Source organism: Candoia aspera, chromosome 1 (genome assembly GCF_035149785.1).
Source record: "Candoia aspera isolate rCanAsp1 chromosome 1, rCanAsp1.hap2, whole genome shotgun sequence".
NCBI classification, from domain to species: Eukaryota; Metazoa; Chordata; class Lepidosauria; order Squamata; family Boidae; genus Candoia; species Candoia aspera.
This window is the reverse complement of record NC_086153.1, coordinates 228,344,048-228,366,245: the sequence shown is the minus strand read 5'-3', so window position 1 is coordinate 228,366,245 and position 22,198 is coordinate 228,344,048. Positions and strand designations below refer to the sequence as shown.

At 41.2% G+C, this 22,198-nt stretch overlaps 1 protein-coding gene across 1 annotated transcript in view; it reads right to left on the bottom strand.

Annotated features, from left to right (window-relative positions):
- Positions 1 to 3,836, bottom strand: part of LOC134487271 (unconventional myosin-X-like) — a 112,243-nt gene extending 108,407 nt beyond the window's left edge. Inside the window, exon 1 of the mRNA XM_063288969.1 lies at positions 3,666 to 3,836. Coding sequence (XP_063145039.1) covers positions 3,666 to 3,686 — 21 coding nt within the window. The 5' untranslated portion in view covers positions 3,687 to 3,836. The remainder of the gene's footprint in view (positions 1 to 3,665) is intronic.
- Between the last annotated feature and the right edge of the window lie 18,362 nt (positions 3,837 to 22,198).

The following is a 22,198-nucleotide window of genomic DNA, read 5'->3' as shown; positions in this document are numbered from 1 at the left end:
TCTTCTGTTCAAATTTTCCATGATTGTTTTTATTATATTATTTTTATATGTACTTGATATCTCTGTTGGCAACTTGGGCTTTTTGTTCAATAAAAATGCAATATATTTAAACCATACAAAGCTAAGCTACTGGTTACCTGTCTTAATTTGTTCTAAGATTTAACCCCAGAATATGTTGTACAGTAACAACAACGCTAAGCCTAAGAAATATAAAATAATAAGAGTGTTAACAATACAAAATCATAATAACAATGCCCAGGATGCCTTTTGGACCCAACAAGCAATCAGTGTACTTCATACATTAATAGCCTGGATTCAATGAATTTGTCCCTCCCCTTTTAAAAGGTCTAAATTGGTGGCCATCATCATGCCTTATTATGAGATGAAAGACACAGCAAAATGATATACAGTATAGCTTCATATACAATACTCTGGCACTCCAGGGACCATGCTGAGGCAGAGAGCAGGGAAACAGATCAGAGTAGAGAAATGAAATCTACTGCTCTTTGGAGTGGCAAAATCCATCAGGCTGAAAGATCTGCAGCAGATTCTCCTGCAGGTCTGACCTAGGCTGCTGGCCCCTTTCAGACACTCCACCCAGATCCTTCTAGGCCCTATACCTCTCACACAGGAATTAATCCAAAGGAAGAAGTTGCCACAAAGATCATGTGTGGAGGTTAGAAGAAAGTCCTGGTCCCATCACTGCCTGTCCAGAATAGCTAGGCTCTATGCCACAAAGGCAAAGAGAGAAGGAAAAGGATGCATTAATAAATTACCATGGATATAAAACAGTAGAACCCATTTGTGGGGCTGGGATGTTCCTGCTATACCAATCCACATTTCCAACCTTTTCCAGAGTGGCTATGTCAGCTATTGGGAAAGAAGCAAGCGTGAAGATGCTCTCATGCAGATCAATGGACTTCCTTCAATTACAGCCAGACACCAGATGACCTGCACAGATTAGGTTAATCAGTTAAAGAGTGAAGCAGCTCCTAATCACATTCTGCAGAAAGAGAATCTGGGGGAGGCAACAACAGACACAGCCTGTTGTGTGAGGATGGGTAGGTAGCATAGATTCCATAAAAACAAGCAGATGCTTAGATAAAGTAAACCAAGAGAGGCTGGGCAAGAAGCAACCCCTTAAACTCATTATCTGCTCCTGTTCCTCTAATGCATGAACAGCTCATACACTGAGCTTAATGGCTGAGAAATGAACCAAGGGTGGGAACCCCTCAGGATTAATCAAGGGGAACCAAAGACCAAAGTGGCCTCTAAACCCCATCAGCCCTTCTCCCAGAAAGTCATCTGGCTTTTATAAGCCAGCTGGGCCCCTTCCTTTCCTCAGAAGAAGAGACAACTACATCATATATTACTGGCCAGTAATCTACCATTATTCCAGGAAAGGGGAACGCCATCGAAGAGTGCAATATCCTGCCCCATAAGCACAACAAGATTACCACCAACTCTTGGCTCACTGGACAGCTTCCGGGCTAGGACTAAGGGACAGAAAGGAGTCAGGACAGATAGACCTCGCTGTGTAAGTTAAGCACTTGGCTGCAGCTTCAGGGAGTAATTGCAGATTCAATTACTTGACCAAGTCAAAGCTTTGGAGAAATTGGGTTCAGGCAGGTCACAAAAGGTAAATGTGCATCAGGATACATAGAGCATGATGCCAATTAAGTAGCTGCACAGCAGCAGAAGAGTCTAACCTTTCCCAACCCTGGTAACCCCTGGTTCCCCAACCCTGGGGTTACCGTCTGAAGTCTCCAGACTGAGGAAGGCAACCTTACCCCGTACTCAAGGGCGCCCGGCTAAACCTCCCGAGTGCAGAGGCCACAGAAATTAGACTGGAAAGCGCAAAACGGTTCATGGCATGGCTTTCCTGATAGGATGGAAGAGGAAGGATGCTCTAGAGTAACAGTGCCACCCTTCCCCACTGCTGGACTCCTGTAGTTTCTTAAAGAAAAGACAGTTTCACATAGAAATCATCATGACCTGGAAATGAAAAGAAGGCTTATCGGGAAATTAATTCCATCTGCACGGTGCTTACTTGAAAGTGCATAATAAATAAAACTGGTACTATTACTGCTGTCAAAACCCATATGAATTATTTCAGGGAGAATACATTTAGAATGGGAAACTACTGTAATCTTTTCCCCCAAAAAATGTAATAGGCAGGACAAACCCACCCACATGTACTTCGTTGGCTTTGCATCTACCATAGTTTTTTGTCTCCCGGTTCCACTGTGCACATTCTCAGAATCCAGGCATGCGTGCTTGAACCTATACATATCTGCCCATGCACAAAGTCTCTGCTGCTGTAATGATGGAAATTTCTCAGGCACAAGGCTGAAAGTTGCTGATTGTGGGAGAAGGTAAGGTGAACATGCAAAAGTCACTTTGAATCAAGGAATTACTATTTCACCTCTTTTGTTGGGGGGGCCTTTTCTCCCCTCCATACACAGAAGTGGATGCAAAAGGCAAAACTCTGCACAGTAAAATCACCCATTAGGTACAGATGCAGGAAAGAATCATGTTGTATCCAAAAAGTACCAGCAACTCAAGGTCCACAGCCATCTTTGTCATAACTGGAGAGGCATGCTCCCTGTTAAAAGCAGGCTCAGCATACTGGCACAAGAGAGCTAGCCTGAAGCAAGTTACATATTGATAGTTAGTTAACCATGGCAATAAAATGCCCTTCTCCCCTTTTTAGAGTTAAGCCCTGATCTGAAGCTCTGATTTCCTCCACTAAAGGATTCACACATTATACTAGTCTAGTCGTTAGACCTAAACCTGCCAGCGTAGGACTTCATTAGTCTCTCCAACCAGTGCCTGGTCAGCCAGCAGTTTTCTGCTATAGTTCTGGCATATATAGAAGCAGGAATCATTCCCCAATCCAAGCATTCAGCTTTTACAGCAGCCTTTCCCAACCCCTGATCTATCAGACTGAATTGGGCATGCTATCAGGGACATTTGGAAATTGTAATCCAAGCTATCTAGACTACCTTGGGGAAGGGAAGGTCCTTTTAATCTTTCCTTTAAGAGTTGACAGCACAACCCTGCTGTAGCAAAAAGGTCACCCTTTGCTCCTGGGCGGAATTTAGTGGAATCGGTCACTGGACTACGTTTTGTTCTTCACTTTTTAAAGGCAGTTCTGCAATTGGGTTCCCGGCAGATTTCCCTTCCCTTCCCAAAGGCAGACTGACGCTCCTTCTGCCTAGGGTGCAAAGGAACTGGGACACGCTGGCAGAGGAGGGAGGTGACAGCAAGGCGCATCTCCTGCATCTTTGATAGGCAAAGCCGGATGCCCCCTGGCAATGTCAGCTGGTAGACGTCCATCTCAAACGGAAGAATCTATCAGCCTCGGACTCCAAGCTCGGCTCCTTGAAGCAGGATGAGTCTCCTTGGCAGCCTTGCTCAGCCCTTTAGCCGCAATCGAATCCAGCGGCGGGGGGTGGGGCGGCGGTTATCCAAGTCCGGCAGGGGAACGGCCCACCTATTTGGCTAGCACGCCACCTCTGCCCAGGTCAAAAGAGAACCCAGGCCTCCTCCACCACCACCACCCCCGGAAAAAAAGAGGGCGAGGAAGAGAAAATCTCAGCGCCAAGGGACGAACAGCTCGGAGGTGGCGAGACAGCAGTCAAGACCACCTCGCGCGCTCTTACCTCCTGCAGCGGAGGGTCCATCTGCTTTGGAGGCGCGCGCCGGGAGAGAGGAGGGTTTGCCCGCCGAGCCAAAAGGCAGGCGCGTTTCTATCGCATGGGCGTTCGCTTGACACGGCTGCAGCCGGTCTGGAGCAACAGCGACAAAACCGCCTAGCGCCGACCGGGCACGCTCCTAAGCAGCTCCAACATCCCGCACGCAGGGCGAAGCGAGTGGCCGGTCCCAGCCTCGACTCCGCCTCAGCCACGTCTGATTGGAGCGCGGGAGGGCCTTGGGTGGTGCCTTTCGAGCGAAGGCTCCAGCCTGCGGCCCTTGCATCGCCTCTGCCTTCTCCCACCTCGAGGCGTGGCCGAGGGGGCGTTCGGAGGTCACTAAAGACCGCGCTCCAGCCTGGGGGAATTTAGAGCCGGACGGGGGGAACCAGTCCTTGTAATCCTAAAGCGCTCTGTACGTGCTCAGAAGCACTGTTTCCAGGCCCAGTGCTTCATGCGTTCCAGGACTTGAGACCCGAAGGTTCAAACCGAGTAACTTTTGAAATTTTTGACTCCTCGATGTTTCGCGGGTGCAAATAGAAGCATTCTAATTATATTTAAAAATTGGCAGTCTCTTCGAGAACCTTTCACTTAAGGCGCTTCTCTGCGGCTACGTGTTGAATTGATTTAAATACACAGTCGCTTCTCTTCCAATGATTTTCTTTTAAAAAATGTGTTGGTTAAAATTCAGACGCGACTGGGGGCGGGAAAACTCTAATTGGGTTTCGGTTTGAATGCCCACCTGCAGCTGTTGTGTCTGCTGTTCATTGTATGCTGTACGAGGGTTGGCGTATTTTATATGAGCTTTAATAAAAAAAGATGCACCAACCATAAATTTATAGAGATTTATTGTCGCTAGACACCCTCGGGAAGTAGCGAAAGCCCCAGGAACAGACATTGTTATTAGCTCAGATTATCATTTATGTAGAAAGGATCCTGAAGAGAATAAAATAGAACCAGTGATTAATTAGTAAGAGTGGAAACACATCAGGTATAGATGTTTGATATGTGCGTATATAATACTGCTGTTTCTCAATTTAAAAATTAATATTTTAAAAAGTTTTAAATAATTTATTATTCATCTCCTTAAGTTTTCATAAGAGAGAAAAAGCACTAAAAGCAAAAAAGTGCTTAGAGTGGCCACAGAAAGCATTGTCTATCTAGAAGTTTTTTCTTCTTTTAGGCAAGAATGAAATAACCTCAATTAGAACTTCCAACTGCAATTAGTTAAAAGAAGTGCTATTAAAAGGAAAAGGTTTCAAAATCTGGAGAGCAGCTTTAATCATTAAAATATTTAAAATATGTTTAGGTACAGGCAGTCCTCGCTTAATGACCACAATTGGGACCAGAATTTTGGTTGCTAAGTGAAGCAGTCATTAAGCGAATCCAACCCAATTTTACAACCTTTGTTGCAGTGGTCATTAAGTGGATCACCATGGTCATTAAGGAGATCACATGGTTGTTAAGCAAATCACATGGTTCCCCATTGAGTTTGCTTGCCAGAAGCTGGCTGGGAAGGTCAAAAATGGTGATCACGTGACCGTGGGATGCTGTGATGATTGTAAATGCGAACCAGTTGCCAAATGCTTGAATCATGATCATGTGACCGCAGGGATGCTGCATTGGTCATAGGTGCAGGGACTACTCATAAGTTGGTTTTTTCAGCACCGTCGTAAGTCCAAACTGTCACTAAATGAATGGTTGTTAAGTGAGGACTACCTGTACCCTACTGTTCTCAAATTCCAGTAATGAGATCATTACAGTTTTTTTCCTAATGTGGCATCTAGCAGAAGAATTGGACTACAAATCTCATCATCCAATTTGTAGGTCCATTGATCAATGTTATGGATAATGAAGGTTATTGTCCATTATATATGGAAAAAAGCCCCATTATGCCAGCAAAAATCAAATTATGCCATTGCAGTGATAGGTACAATTTTCTTCCAATAGGCCAGTGAATGAGTGGCATTTCTCTAAAATTAGTATTTAATTGATTAGTGTTGTAATGGAGCTTGCTTCTGGTAACTATATAGAATTACAGACTAAATATCCTGGATTTTTTGTGTTGTGCATTTATATCTTAAGTGGAGATAATTAAGTACCTGATAAATTGAGTTTTAGTCTGTGAAAAGTATGCCAACTTCACAATAAGTCTGTGCCACAAGATTTAATTTTTGTTTCAGCAAATGAAAGACTACCCCACATGACAATCTTTGTCTGAGAGCATAACACAATTAGAGTATTAACAGTTCTAAGGATGAAATTGATAAAAAGTTCATATTGTAACAATAATATCATACAGTATGTGGAAGTATAAAAGCTACTTTGCCTAGACATGTAATGACTCCAGTTGCTCAGAAATCTAATGAAGGAGTTGTAGAGTTAGGAATACTGATGCGCAGCATGGCCTCAGGTATACCAACGGCTCCTATCCCTACCCATAACTCTCCCAAATCTTCCATACTGGACCAACATTTGCCATCTGAGGGTGCTGGACAGCCACAATGGGAAACTGGATCTCTGGTTTCCCATGCCCTTGGACTCAACCCCACACATAGCTGCAGCAAGCGAAGGCCTATTTGTCAAACATCTGCAATACCTGTACACGTGCCGGAAAAACAGTTCAGCTACAAGATAGCAACTGGAAGTTCGATAGAGGAAAAGGATGATAATATGATTTCATTTATTCATTAGAGCAAATATTACCTATATTTCTGGTCAACTCAAGGCAGCATGCATAGCTAATGCACCTGCCTCCTACAGTCACAACCCTGTGAGGTAGGTTGGGCTAAGAGCAACAGGCCCAAAATCATCTGGCCAGCTTTCATGCCTAAGGGAGGACCTGAACTTGTGGTCTCCCAGTGTCTAGCCCAGCACCTTAGCAACTTCACCAAACTGTCTCTCTTAATGTTTACTCATCCGATTTTAATCCACCTCTGAGATCAGAGTTGAAATCAATATGATATTGTTGTGCATAGAACTGCCCATACTTACTACAAAGTAAGTCCCCCTCATTTTACTGGTATTTACTTGCAAGTCCATGTGGGAAGGTCAATAAAAATTGAAAATTGTGAACTGGAGAAGGTCAGCAGCTACATCTACCTTAGTCAAAAGATTACCATGAAAGGTATATATCATGGAAGGAATTCTGAACCAGACTAAACTGGGCTGAAGTGTAAATTTCATGGAAATTTATCAAACTTTAGTGTTATTTATTATTATATAAGCATAAGCTTACTGTATTACTAGATTTATTTAGTATATACATTTATTATTATTTAAGCATAAACTTTCTTGAATCACAGCCTACTTCAAGAATTGCTACCCTTCCAGTTAATTTTTACATTTCTTTTAATGACGAAAAATTTGTCTATGAGTGTATGATGGGTACATAAATATATACATTTGCTGACAATAAGCTTTTGCATTGTGGTTATTCATATGGTTCCTCTCTTTGGTTACACACCCAGACGAGGCCCCTTCTATGTTTTGCATCAATCAACCCAGAACTTTGATAATTACTTCTCTTTGAGGATTAAAACCACCACTCATTCACTCATAACTTCTCCCCCCTTCTTTCATGTTCCTTCATGTTGTACAAATGTCAGCTAGGCTCTTGTAAAAGACTGTACGGTGAAATGCAAAGGCTCAAATGTTTTTATAACTACATACTGCTAAAGCTGACGAGGCATTTATAGCAAATGTGTAGTCCTTTGATGTTTCCTAGGATAACAGCAAAGATTATAAAATCTTAAAGAAAATGATCAAACATGAGTGCCCCCAAATTAACTTGCCTGAGGACTGATAGCAGCCTCTACCTTGACTGAGATGGGTTATAAGCATCCAAAAATAAATCAATGAACAAACTTGCAGGATAGCACAGGCAGCACTTAGGATATCACCAGCTCTTTCACACAGGAAGAACTTAAGAGCAGCTTCCTGTCAGAGCCTCTACTATTTGTGCTGTTTGAAAGTGCTTTATGGTCCCCAAGAGATTGGGGAAGATAGATCAGATGGAATGTCTAAAGTGCATGTAGAAGACAAACATATATTACCAAGAAACGCACAACATTTTATTGAGGCAAGAAGTTGCATAAGAGAACTGGGATACTTAAATGCTCTGCAAAATAGAACAATGATCCAATATTTATTATTTGGTATACTTCCCAATCTGGGTAACATAATATACTGTATAAATCATAACATATGTCAATAAAGAATAAAGCAAGCAAAACCCCTGAAGCATTAAAACAACTACGGAATGAAGCTAGTTCCCAAGGTCAGTAGCAGTGGGAGGATCTAAAAGTCTGACATTTGTTTAAAAACCCAAAAACTTTAGACTTAAACTAAAAGGACTATATTCTGTCGAGCAAGCTGTGTGATCAAATGGAATGGCTTTCCCTAAGAACGCATGACAGGCTGTATATTTAGTGTTATGCTCATCTCTGTTTATGATGACTTTATGTATTAATGGGTGGGGGGTGAGAATGGAAAAATATCAGGAGAAAAAAAACCTACAGAAAAGCAGTTAGTTAATATATGTAGATACAAATATTGAAATGCTTTCTTGTATTTTTATTTAAATTATATCTAATCATACTGTGGAAGGCTGTGATGTGGTAAGTGCTTCATTGTTAATTCCAAGGCCTTTGTCTACTTGCCCCCTTCCTTAAATTGGACATGGCAATTTAAGCAGCCCTTTGAAGAGGAGATTTCCTCCCTAAAGACAAGGCCATTCTATCCTCTGCTAATACTTAAAATAAACGGGTATGAATTCTCGTTAAAACAGGACTGTTTGGCTATGCTTCTAGTGGGTTTGCTTTGATTTTGGAAAGGTCCAAGGGCACACCATTTCTGGAAGGAATGAGTCTCAACAGTTTTCCAGCTATGTACCATAAAAAAGAAACAAGATATGGTCTTTGAAGCGCAGAGTGGTGCTCAGTCCCTGAAACCAACACAAGAGTCGCTGCCTTAGGATTTGGCTCTCCTTGTCAAAAGGGAAAAGTGTGGTGGAGTTGCACAGATGGTCAGGAGGGCGGCTGTGGCCCTACCCCTTTGGGAGGTTTGTCTGCCAAAGCAGGGGACAGCCATTGCTGAGATACTGGAGACAAAAATGTATTGCGTCCTCCTTCCTACCTTCCTTTGAGTCAACTTGTTTCTAGAACCTGCTCAAAACCTAGTCACATTGTGACTGCAGATGGGTTAGTTCTAACAGCATATGCTACAGACCGGAAAGACAAATAGAATTTCTCTCTCTTTTCCAGTCAATCCCTCAGTCAGGACTGTGAGAGGTAGCCCAAAGACAATCTGTTTCCAGCTCACACAGAGGCACTGAAATACTAGTGAATGAAAGGCGTGGCTTTCAGTACAATTGGAGGTTTTTGGTATTGTTGATGAGGCAATTCTCATTTCCTTCATGAAAGGCAGCCACAAAGCCACAGAAATGAGGCAGCAGTGAAGATGCCAATTTGGCTGCGATGGCCAAGCAGCAGCTTCCAGCCAGAGCCACAAGCAGTTGACCCAAAACAATTAAACTCTTCAGTTTAGTTCACCTTTTTTTACCCTCCTTTAGACCAAAAAGGGATATTTTAATTCATATACACCAATACATATATAGTATCAAGGCAAAGTTCAGGAATTTAGAAGCAACATTAATAACAGGTAACCTTTCTTTCATTGTTAGATCAGGACAGAAAATATTACTATTGTTGCTAAGGTTATTGTCATAGTTATTGAATGATTAGTATGAGTAATGCTTTACAGACAATGTGAAGATGTCTGCCCCGAGTGGCTTACGGTTTAAAGTTTGACACAGAGAAACAATGGAGGAATGGAAAGGGGGCAAGTATTTCGTGAGTAAGAACTTCCTTTCTTTGAAGTTTATGTGATTTTTGCAATTGCATGAGTTAATTACACCATGGGAATCAGAGACTATGCCAGGAAGATACTGGAAAGGAAGGTTTTGCAAACACAGGAAGCTCAGAGATACCACAGGACTCCTGATGGTGGAAAACCTGAATTTCAGAGTAGACATGAGGTTGAGGATCTTGAAGCTATTGAGGAACCTGCAGTCTTGGAAGGAGTTAAAAGGTGAGTTTATGGTGCCTGGGATCCAGAGCTAAGTCTGTTAGAGCATGAGGCGTTCTTCCTCGATTCTCCTCTTTCTAGAATTATTCTTACCATGCATTCTGAATGATAAATAGGCGATTGGTATCTAGGACACTCTCTCTTTGCTGGAAGGTAGCCATCCTGTCTGCCTGGAACTGGCAGCTGGCTGGAGATGCCTGGTCACTGACACAAACCAATCAGCACATCAAAGGGCCTTGTGAGCATCTATTTCCTGCCTTCCTGTTGCAGTCCCCTAGATGATGTCAGAGAAGTGGGGGAAGGGAAAGAAGAGAAGGGGATTAGTCTGGGGGCACTTCTGAGGCATTAGTGGGCTTCTCAGTCCAAATGCATTTTTCTGATCACTGGACTGCACCTACGTTTTTCCCTCTGGGTGTTTCCAATTTCTACTGAAGGCTTCATGAAGCACAGGACATGTACACATGCCAACCTATATGCACAGGTGTTTAGGTTTTCCAGTAGAGGAGACCACATGAGACAAATACCAGTTATCAAAATACAAGTGGAAACAATTTTCTTTGGGTGACATCTGTATTACTCCTGATGCATTTGTGTACCATAATTGGGAGGGCATAACCCCAGAATGTTTGCCCCAAGGTTCATTGTTTATTCCATTCTTTAGTTTTACACTGATCATGCAACATAATTATCAGATTTCTGCTTGCATCTGCTTATCTTTTTTGATAAAAAGGAGTAGCTTAAGAATATAGGAAGTGCCTTCCACTGAGTCACAGGCCTCTGGTCCCTCTAACTCAGTACTCTCTAAGGTTCCAGGCAGAATTCTTTCAAGCCCTACCCAGAGAGACGTAATACTAGACCTGGGATTTTTTGCTTCTAATTAGATTGCATTCTAATCTCTGAGAGTGTAACTCAGCCTTACCATGCTTAATAATGGGAATCTTGTGGCAAAATATATATTTCGTTTTTCATCGGTTATTTTTTGTTGTATATTGTTGGTCATATACTTGATTTTCATATGTAGTTAGTCATACACTTTAACTTATGGGATTGTTGGGTTTGTTTCCTGCATTTATATCAGCCTTTCCTCCAAATATCTCATATGTCCTCCCATTTTGTCTTCACAAAAACTCTGTGAGCTAGGTCAAGCTATTGGCCAAGTTTACACCCAGCAATATGTATGGCCTTTGAAATCATACTTTTATTTTTTTATTATCATGTCTTTCCCATAGAAAACAATGAGGTTCATACTGGTCCATCAGGAAAAAAAAACCTTGAAAATTCATAGCTGAATAAAACCTATATTAGGATTGACCAAACTGTTGGCAAAAAAATAACAAGAATTCCAAAACTTCTCACTGTTTTGTGATATTTTGTTTGGATCTAATAATGCTATTGCCTACTGTAGTGGATTTTGGAGATGCTTCTTCCTGTTTATCTTATGGCTTCTTAGTAGTTTCCAACTCCTCAGAATTCATGCCTCTGGGGACTATTTCAGTACTTTGACATGAGAATCAGTTATGTGTCAGCTATTGTGCAGGGGTAGAGCCCCCTACATCAGACATATTTTCTAATCCAGGAAAACTCAGGCCACCATCTTAGGAGTAATTCCTTTTAAAAAATTATGTTTATTGAATTTTTTCATATAATAATAACAAACCAAAAGGGAAAAAAAACAGAAAAGTGCAAGAAAAGAAAACAAAGAAAACCAAAGTTAAGAAATCTTCTTTTCAACAGATGATTACATTCTTATTGTCCCTCCTCCCTCTTAAATATTTTACAAGTCCCTCTACCACCTCATTTAATCATCATCTTTCTTACTCTTCAAATCCATAAATCATCAATTCATTTTTTCCTTCGTTCAGGAAAAAATCCATATAAGGCTTCCAGTCTTTCAGAAAAGTTTTTGTTGTTTGCTCTCTGACTCTGTTCTCAGGTCAGTTTCACCATTTCTGCAAATTCTGTTGTTTTCACAATCCATTCCTGCACTGTGGGAATTTCATTATTCTTCCATTGTTGTGCATACAATAATCTCGCTACAGTTACCATACACAGTATCAATTTACCATGAATCTTTTCTAATTCATTATCCGTAAGTCCCAATAAGAAGACATCTTAGGAGTAATTCCATTGAGTTCAGTGATTTCCAGAGGGATAGCCATGTTAGACCTCTCCAGCAAAATCAGCAGTTTTTGGTACCTGAAAGACTAATGGGGTTGTTATTTCTCCCAGGTAGGTAGGTAGGTAGGTAGGTAGGTAGGTAGGTAGATGATAGATAGATAGATAGATAGATAGATAGATAGATAGATAGATACTATAGTAAAGTTAGTAAAGTAGAATTTAATTATTTTTGCTACAGACTTAGCAGGGCTAACCTCTGGAATGTAGGTGGTAATGAAGTAGCTTTACACATTTCACTCCTGCTAATTTGTCTTTTCCTTTGGTGAGTTTTTTTCCGCCTGTCCACCTCAGCTAATCAGGAGATTGTCTAGCCTACATGGTAATGATGCGTACGAGTGGACTGCATTTCCTTTGGGTTAATGTTTTGATCTTATTAGGCCTAGCAATGCATGGAATTGCCGTTCTTTTTGTTGAGTCCACATCTAACATTAAACGTTTTCTTCTGCATGGTTAATATCTGTGACAAATGCCTTAGGTTCTGTTCTGCAGTTGCTATATTAGAGCACTGTGCAAATAAAGTTATCTCTTTGCACGCAGAGCTGTAAGCAAAGAAATACAATTTATTATACATATCAAAATAGCATAGAGTAGTCGTTTTTTCAGGACTAAAAATGTATTTTATTAACTTGACTGCACTATGGAATCAGAGCCCTATTTAGCTGGTAGGATGTTCATTGCCAGAAATATTTCTCATGCTTATATTATTATTACCTGAACATATTTAGCAACCAATAAACGGTACTGTATTGGGTACCTGTTTTTTAAATATATATTTAAACTGGCAATTATTACTGGATTTTTATCCAGTCTGTATTAAACACTTTTGTTCTGTGGCATAACAATATTCAGCAGACATAGGAACTTTTGACTGGCTCTACCATACTCTTAGATGCTGTGGATGGGCACCCATGCTCAGTCAGGGATCTAGGATGGTGTGTGTATGTGTGAGAACACTCTTCAGCAAAACTTTTGCCCTTTTCACTCAGTGACTTTTTCTGGAGTTATTCCCATGGCTTCCTCCTATCCTCTTTGTTGTTGCTTTTATAAAAATTACATCTTTCTCCCTTGGGAGAGGACCCTGTTCATGCCCCAGCTGTTCCATTGCTCCAGAGGAATGAGATTTAGGGATATGAGAGCTTTTACAGGATCACACTGGGGATGGTAACACCTGCTCTCACAAAGAGGGAGGGAAGGACATTTCTATCCCAGGCAAAGCTGCCAGATGGTGATCCTGATTTTAAAAAAATTCTGACCACAAGTTGAGAACAAGTGGGGACAATGAAAAATTGCCTCTTGCAACAGGGGAAATTTTAGAGGGACCACTGATTCTGGATATACTTTCAGTGAGTATTTTGGGGATTCTTGTACCTCTAAATCCAGATTTCTTGTAGTTTCTAATGAAAAGGTATAATTAAGGCTCTAACTTTAAAAACAAAATCAGTGTTAACATTGGCAGGATAAATTGCATATAGCTAATATTATTGCCTCCATGACAGATGAGCATGGCCCATCCAAAATGGTATTAATTAAATTTGAATTTGATTCACTCAATTCAGTTTATCCTTAGGTGACAACTGTTTCATAGAATTATCTGGGGTCCATAGCCTCACTTCAGTTTCCTAGGATTGGGAATGACTTCACCAGTCATTTTGGGGGAGGAAGTCTTGCTTCATGTAAGAACATTAGAGGAAATACAGTGTCTTGCATGGATTTCCTTATTCCTGGAATATGGTACTGTATAAGAAAGTTATTTGCTGTGGAAGAAAGAAGTTTCTTTGCTGTAATTAATACAAACCCTCTCCTTTCCTGATATAGGGAATGGGATGGGGTGAAAGGCTTTTGTGCCCTCCAGTTTTCATTCATAACACCGCTTAGTTTTGAAAGTGATGGTACCATCCAACATTATTAATATCATTTAAATCATATTTGATTGTGTACCTCATATGCAAAAGCCAAATGGAAGTGATTTGGTAATGTAATGGCTCAGCTGGTTTCTGTCATGCACAGTGTGTGTGAGAATTTGTGCACATGAAATGTTTCTCTTCTGAGCTGTGGTTAGATGGGATGGGTACACTGGAAAATTAGAGCAAGTTGAGTTGGCAGAGAAAACATTTAAGTTCAGTTCCTCCTTTTTCTTATATGCAATGTTGATTTTATGCTAGCCAAAAATCCTTCCATTCGCGCAAGGCAAGATACCGAAAGAACATTGATCCCTAGTTAAATCTGCCTCAATTTCTCACTGTTTAGGTAGGGAAATGACTGTGAAATGCTACGAAGACATCTTCAGAGGCAAGATTGGCTGGCACTAGAATGAGACTTTAGGACAATTTTTACATTCACAGTTTACTCTTCCTCTTTGTCAGAGCACATGAACCATACAGTTGTATGTCAGCTGTTTAGGGTGTGTTGGTGGGACTGCTGTCTTCTTATTGCCACATCAGCTTCCTGTCCTCTGGTGCTTTGGGTACATCAGCTGTTCCATCTTATGTAGTCCCCTCAAGCCTTCCAGCATTTTTATGGGCCTGGCCTGGCTTGATTTAGTGTGGACTACATCTTTGGTGTTTCTCTGGCATTATCATTTTACCACTTGTCTAGTCCCCCCCCACCACCACTAAGCTGCGTGCTAAGATCCTGTCAATAGACCCAGAGTCTGGGGACTTACTGGTTACCCTATGCCAGAAATCCCCAATCTTTTTGAACTACTTGCCAGAGAGAGGGTTTTGAGACCAGATTGTGTGCACAGTCACAAAATGGCTGCCATTTGGGTGTGGCCAGTTACAAAGCATGCAAAGAAAACACTGGGTTGCAGCCCTTTATAATTTTATTTGCTAAGAGTGCCTCTGAAGAACTTGCAAGGCCTGGATGCATTCTTGCAATGAAGGTGATATGAAGGCTAGGCCTGTGCTTGATAACATGCTAGCTTCCCATTTAATTTTTTTAAATTAAAAATGCTTATAAAACCAGGGGAGATATTGAACCTTTTGAGGTGTCTTGGGGAAGTTGATGCCCAGGCCCTAAGCACTGCCCTGGTCAAAGTTCTTGATATTTTATTTTATTTATTTATTACTCATATTTAGCCACCACCCATCTCCCCCAGAAGAGGGACTCTGGGCGGTTTACAATAAAAAAGAGGAATTGAAGAGGATTGTCAAGGTTTCTGTGGCTTTCAGACTTCTCCTGCAGATTGATAGTCTTTAGATAGTGGTTCCTGGCATAGATGATGCTGTGATAGAAATTCTCTGTTGCAAAGCTGTTAAGGCACATGAATCTGACAGGGCAGAAGAGTGGGGGAAATGTGGTAATAATCAATATGCCCACTCAGGTAATAGACAAAGAGGCTCTTGAAGTTTCTCACTGGTGTGTCTTGAAATCACACCTAGGAAATCACACCTTGGAAAGTGTCTATTTTCTGTCCTGTTTCTATCATATGTATACCCATCACTCTATTCTGTTTTGGGTTAAGCAACTTTATGCAGAACTTTAAAAAGGAGCAAAATAGTAAAACAAAATAGCAAACACAAGTAGCTTGAAAATAGCAAGAACAAAGAAATTAAAGGCATGAGTAAAAAAAGAAAAAGAAATATAGCAAAATCTAGTTTACCCAATGCCATTAATTGTACTGTATGTGTTCATAAACTGATCCATATATCACTTTTTGTGTTTAAACTTCTTATCTTTTTTGAGCATCTCACCAACTCCATCCAACCAGTTTCCTCAGTCTTCTCCTTCTCTCGACTCATTCACTCTTCCTTCCTATATTTGTTTTGCAGTTCAATCCTCATTCACACTATATGAGGAAACTCCTTTTGTGTTCAGTTCATGTTCATCACTCATTCATTCTCGAATATTTTTGTTTTATTATGCTTCTTAAGTACCCTATTCCCACAGCATTTCCACTGCATTCCATTCACTTTTATATTCCTTCTGATATACCCAGCCCCACCCAATATAAAAAGGAAGCAGAAACATGGCCTTATATACAGCCAGTTTTCCTTTCCACAATGGACCACATTCTATTTACTACCTTTCTCTCAGCATTCCATCTGCACATCTTAAAATTCTCCATCTGTTTCTCATCTTTAGTAAATATTCTTCCAAGCTAAACAAATTCAGTTACCTGTTCTAATTTTTCACCACTTATGTAGAACTTGCCATTGTTCACGCCATCTTTTCTGTCAAACACAACTCCCTTGATCTTTGGCACATGAATTGTCAGTGCCATATTCCACATTGCATCATCCTATACGGTATATCTGACATTTGCTGTACATTATTTTGGTTCTCAGCCAACAGCAAGCCATCATCTACATGAAAAATTCATTCTTTCATGTCCCCATACCACACATCACTACAGTTACTACAACCATTCCTTATGTGTTTATCCACGAATACATTAATCAAGCAAGAGGACATCATACAGTATATCAGTTTCAGTCCCTGCTCATTATTCAAACTAATGGAAGTAAAGCATGCATGAGAATAAATACCAAGGTCTCATATGTTCTCATGTATGCTTTACTTCCATCATACGCTTTTTTTCCTGTATTCTCATAACATTAGGACTTCCTTTTCATCTCTTTTTTTTCCCCCTTTGGGTGATAACATATGCAGCACTGGTTTCGATTTCCCTCTTCAACATATCCATGCCATTTTCTAATACTATAAGCAGTTCTGCACTTCAATTTCATGCTGAGTAAGTTCATCACTGTTGGCTGTGCCAGAGGCTCCTTGTTTGGCCTTCTTCATACCCCCTTTCAAACCCATGTCTTTCATTTACATCAAAACTGCTTTGCACTTTTTCAGGCCTCTTTTAATTTTAACCAATCCTTACTCTCTTTTAATATTCTGCAACTATTCTTTTCTCTTTATGTACATATTGTACACTAGCTTTCTCTCATCATTTTTGCGGCTATCATCTTCGTATATGCATTGCTTCCTCAGCCACAGCCTCTTTCTCTTCATCATTCCTTTAAGCATCCTTTTTCATAGTTCCCATTACATTAGCATAATTCCACACATTTCTTTTCACTATGCTCTAAGAGTTTCATATACTCTTTCTTTAACGTCCACTTTCCTTTCATTCTGTTGGGAAGAAGATTAATCTATCTTCTGATTTTTTTTTCCACACAGGATGCAATCATTTGACTTTCACTCTAGTTTCTTTCATTTCTCTCCTTTTCTTCCACCTCTTGTTTCCCCAAGATTCCCTACTGACACATTGGTCCCATATTCAAAATCTCTCATCATCCTTTTATCCATCAGTAATTCTCTCAATCTTTCATAATAAACAAATCATTCATGCTCTTAGATTTATATTCAACCTTTTGACATGTACACGTATGAATAGACATGCTTATTGAAAACAACCATATTAAAAACTAACAGATCTTTTTCCATGCAGATAATTACCAGACACCATTCTAATTAATTAATAGCACAATAGTTTTTTCCCCAGAATCACATTCATTTAGAATGTTCACAATTTTTCCCAATTCATCCCTACTTCATCCATTATCATAATTAACTGAAGCATTTTGTTGTTGTTGTTTATTCGTTCAGCCGCTTCCGACTCTTCGTGACTTCATGGACCAGCCCACGCCAGAGCTTCCTGTCAGTTGTCAACACCCCCAGCTCCCCCAGGGACGAGTCCGTCACCTCTAGAATATCATCCATCCACCTTGCCCTTGGTCGGCCCCTCTTCCTTTTGCCTTCCACTCTCCGTAGCATTAGCATCTTCTCCAGGGTGTCCTGTCTTCTCATTATGTGGCCAAAGTATTTCAGTTTTGCCTTTAATATCATTCCCTCAACTGAGCAGTCTGGTTTTATTTCCTGGAGGATGGAGTGGTTTGATCTTCTTGTAGTCCAAGGCACTCTCAGAATTTTCCTCCAACACCACAGTTCCAAAGCATCGATCTTCCTTCTCTCAGCCTTCCTTATGGTCCAGCTCTCGCAGCCATATGTTACTACAGGGAACACCATTGCTTTAACTATGTGGACCTTTGTTGTCAGTGTGATGTCCCTGATCTTAGCTATTTGTCATTGCTCTCCTCCCAAGAATTAAATGTCTTCTGATTTCCTGGCTGCATCTGCAGTAATCTTTGCACCTAGAAATACAAAGTCTGTCACTGCCTCTACATTTTCTCCCTCTATTGGCCAGTTATCAATCAAGCTGGTTGCCATAATCTTGTTTTTTTTGAGGTTTAGCTGAAAGCCAGCTTTTGCACTTTCTTCTTTCACCTTCGTCATGAGGCTCCTCACTTCTTCCTCTCTTTCAGCCATCAAAGTGGTATCATCTGCATATCTGAGATTGTTAGTGTTTCTTCCAGCGATTTCAATTCCAGCCTTGGATTCCTCAAGCCCAGCATGTCGCATGATGTGTTCTGCGTACAAGTTGAATAGGTAGGGTGAGAGTATACAGCCCTGCCGTACTCCTTTCCCAATCTTAAACCAGTCCGTTGTTCCGTGGTCTGTTCTTACTGTTGCTACTTGGTCGTTATACAGATTCCTCAGGAGGCAGACAAGATGACTTGGTATCCCCATACCGCTAAGAACTTGCCACAATTTGTTATGGTCCACACAGTCAAAGGCTTTAGAATAGTCAATAAAACAGAAATAGATGTTTTTCTGAAACTCCCTGGCTTTTTCCATTATCCAGCGGATATTGGCAATTTGGTCCCTAGTTCCTCTGCCTTTTCTAAACCCAGCTTGTACATCTGGCAATTCTCGCTCCATGAACTGCTGAAGTCTACCTTGCAGGATCTTGAGCATTACCTTACTGGCATGTGAAATGAGTGCCACTGTGCAATAGTTTGAACATTCTTTAGTGTTTCCCTTTTTTGGTATTGGGATATAAGTTGATTTTTTCCAGTCTGATGGCCATTCTTGTGTTGTCTTACATGCAGTAATCACCAACCCGTGGAGACATGCTATCATACCCCCTCACAACAATTTAGCTAGCACTAATTCTTTCTGACCTAAATTTTAGCCCTTTCATTCATAATTCAACCAACCCTTTCACTTCCCTGCATATATTCTACAACTCTATTCCACAAGATCAGATTATTTCCTTAAATTTTGAGGCCTCATGACTCCTTGACAGCTTTGGGTGGCTCACAAATTAAAAAAAAGAAAACAATACATATAAAAAGAAGAACACCACCAACAGAAGAACAAACACCCAATCTTAAATGAAATGAAATGAACCTAACTGGAAGGGGCTACACAACCACCTTAACCCAACGCCTGAGATAACAACCAGATTTTGAGTGATTTACAGAATGTCATATTGGTGGGAGCTGCACAAATCTTTAGGGGGACATTCCAGAGGGCGGGTGCTTCAAATCAGTAGGCATGCGTCCTGGTCCTGCAGGATGACATTGTTTAATAAAAGGAACCTGGAATGCACCCACCCTGCTTGATCCCTCTGGATGGGCAGAAACAAGTGGAGATTATCTTCATTCACATCTATTACATCCTTCCCTTTCCTCTTAGTTTCACAGACACATTTTTTTCTTTCTTCCGTTTCATTCATTAATTCATGCTCTTTACCATTTATCTTCTTACTTTCCAAATTTCAGTCTTCCATATGCCATGGTCATGACCAGATGGTCCATGGATATTGACTTCTACAACCCATCATAGCTTTAGTCAGTGAAGGCGTTCACATAATTCTGTTCAGTGAAATACAGAAAGTGTAAACTAGGTCACCAATTGTAAGGTTACCTGTCTGCTTCCAGGTCCAATTCAAGGTGTTGGTTATCACCTTTAAAACCCTTCATGGCATGGGGCCAGGTTACCTGAGGGACTGACTCTTCCCCATTACATCAACCCATCCCACCCAATCATGCAGAGAGGGCATGTTGTGGACCCCGTCTACAAGAGAATTTCCTTTGGCTGGGTCCAGGAAGCAGGCCTTCTCTGCAGTGGCTCCCGCCCTGTGGAACACGCTGCCCCCTGAGGTGAGGTTAGCCCCACCACTCCTGGCCTTTAGGAGGAGTCTGAAGACCTGGCTCTGCCACCTTGCTTGGGGTGGAGAAGGGAGTAGCTCCGTGTGGGGATGGCTAGTACCTTAGAGCGCTCCTTATACACGTGGACTGAATTAGATCTTGGATTTTACTCTTATTCTTATTTTTATATCTATTTATTAATTGTATTTATATTTTTATATATTGTATTTGTATTCTATATTTACTGTTTTAACTGACTACCTTTGTTGTAAACCGCCCAAAGTCCCTCTGGTGGGAGGAGATGGGTGGTGATAAATTTGATAAATGAATAAATAAATTTCCTGCTCAGTAAGGGCACTACAAGTCAATTTTGGCATGTGAAACACAATTTTGTCCCACGCTATTACATACGAGCTAGGTTCTCTAGTATAGAGACTACTTTGCAAGCCAACATGCTGTTGCCCACATCCTACAAACTAGGAATATCCTCACACATATTCAGGATGCACTTGGCTTTATAAAGAGACAATGTTGGACAAATATTGGGTTTTAACTATGATTTAAAATGTGAGAGAATATATGACAAAGACCCTTAGGCCATTAAGAAAAATTAGTGCAATGAGCATTAGATTAAAGAATTATCTATATATTCCCTTTCTCCTTTTGCTGGTATGCCCCATTCTTAGCTATTAGTGCCAGGTCTAGCTCTCTGCTGCTCCCTGGAGGAAAGCACAAGATGTTACGCTAGTACAACAAAATGCAACAAGAAGCAACAGCATTCATACATTGCACTAAACCATAACGTATAATTTGTTTAGTTTCAATTCAGTGGATTGTGCAAACTCAGTCACTTTGATTTGTCATCCTGACATATGGTTTAGTGGATGGGGTGAACCAAGCCAGTTTGGCTCACTGAATAAGCCATGCTTAATCAAACTGTACTTTAGCTTAATGCAATGTGTGAGCCCAGTCACTGAGGTACTGGAAAAAGGTCTCCTTCCCCAATACTTTTGAACCCCAATACTGCAAAAAGACACTTTCTTTCAAGTTATATGGGTACAGGAAAAAGAAGCTTGCTGATTATTTAAGGAGGGCAGGGACAGATTCAGCATCAAAAAGCAAAAATAACATTCTGTCCTATGTGCAAAACATTTCTTATATCCCTTATTGCCTTTGTCCCTTGCTATTCTTATCCCTCCTGACTCCCAAACTCATTCTTTGTCAGATCTGGGGCTCACTGAGAGCACTCACTACTCAGCCCCAATAGTTGAATACAAAGAATGGCACCAACTACCTAATGGCATCAGCAATCAGCTCTATTTTCTTGCTCAAGCATGCAGTATGTCCTTTCTGTTAAGTTTACAACTCACCCCCCCCCCCTCAAAAAAAAGAGAAAAACTTAGGGGAGCAAAAAACTTTCGAGTCTTCCTCTCCCCCCAGAATCCATGAATTTGTTCCCATATATTTGAGAGCATTTATTGGTCTGCAAAGAATTCACTAAGATTGTCTGCTGAGTGGACAGGTTAAAGCCAGATTGCTTTAGAGAACTATAGCAAGCCCTGATGGACATGCATTGAAAGAGCAGGTGGTTTTGCAGCAAGCACTCCATCACCACCGCATGCCTTCAGTCCTGTTCAACTGTACTTCATGTGCTCAGCTCTGTCCAGGTATTTCACACCTATCTTGTTCTGGATCCGGGATCCAGACCAGCCTGGGGGCTTCCAGCTGAATCCAGTCCTGTTCTGAGTTCCCAGCCTTGCTTCAAGTCTCCAGTCCAGAGAATCCAGCCTAGTCCAGGGCTCTCAACTGAGTCTAGCCTTGCTCTGAGTTCCAGTCTTGCTTCAAGTCTTCAACCCAGTCCATAGTCCTAGTCAAGCCCAGCCTTGTTCCCTGTTCCTAGTCCTGCTTGAGGTTCCAGTTGCTGCTTCCAGTCCAACGCCAGTCTCCAGATATCCAGTGATCCAGCGCCAGAGCAGTTCCAGTATTGTTCCCGTTCGAGACCTGTTGCCTCCAGCACACTGTGTTCCAGTCACATCCAGCCTACATTTCCAGTGAGAAGTCCTGTTCCGCTGCCTTGTTGTGGCCCAGTTGGGCTCGTTGGACCTAGTCTTCGTATATCAAGGACTGAATTATTGTAAGTAGTTATTTAATAAAGAGTATTTTTGATATTACTCTGCCTGGTTGCATAGTCTGAACAGCACACCAACTTAGTTAAGAGATGGCTGTACGTAGATGTGTACAGACTAGCCTTGGCTCTTACAACCTCCTGTTCCAGAGCATCAGAGTACCACA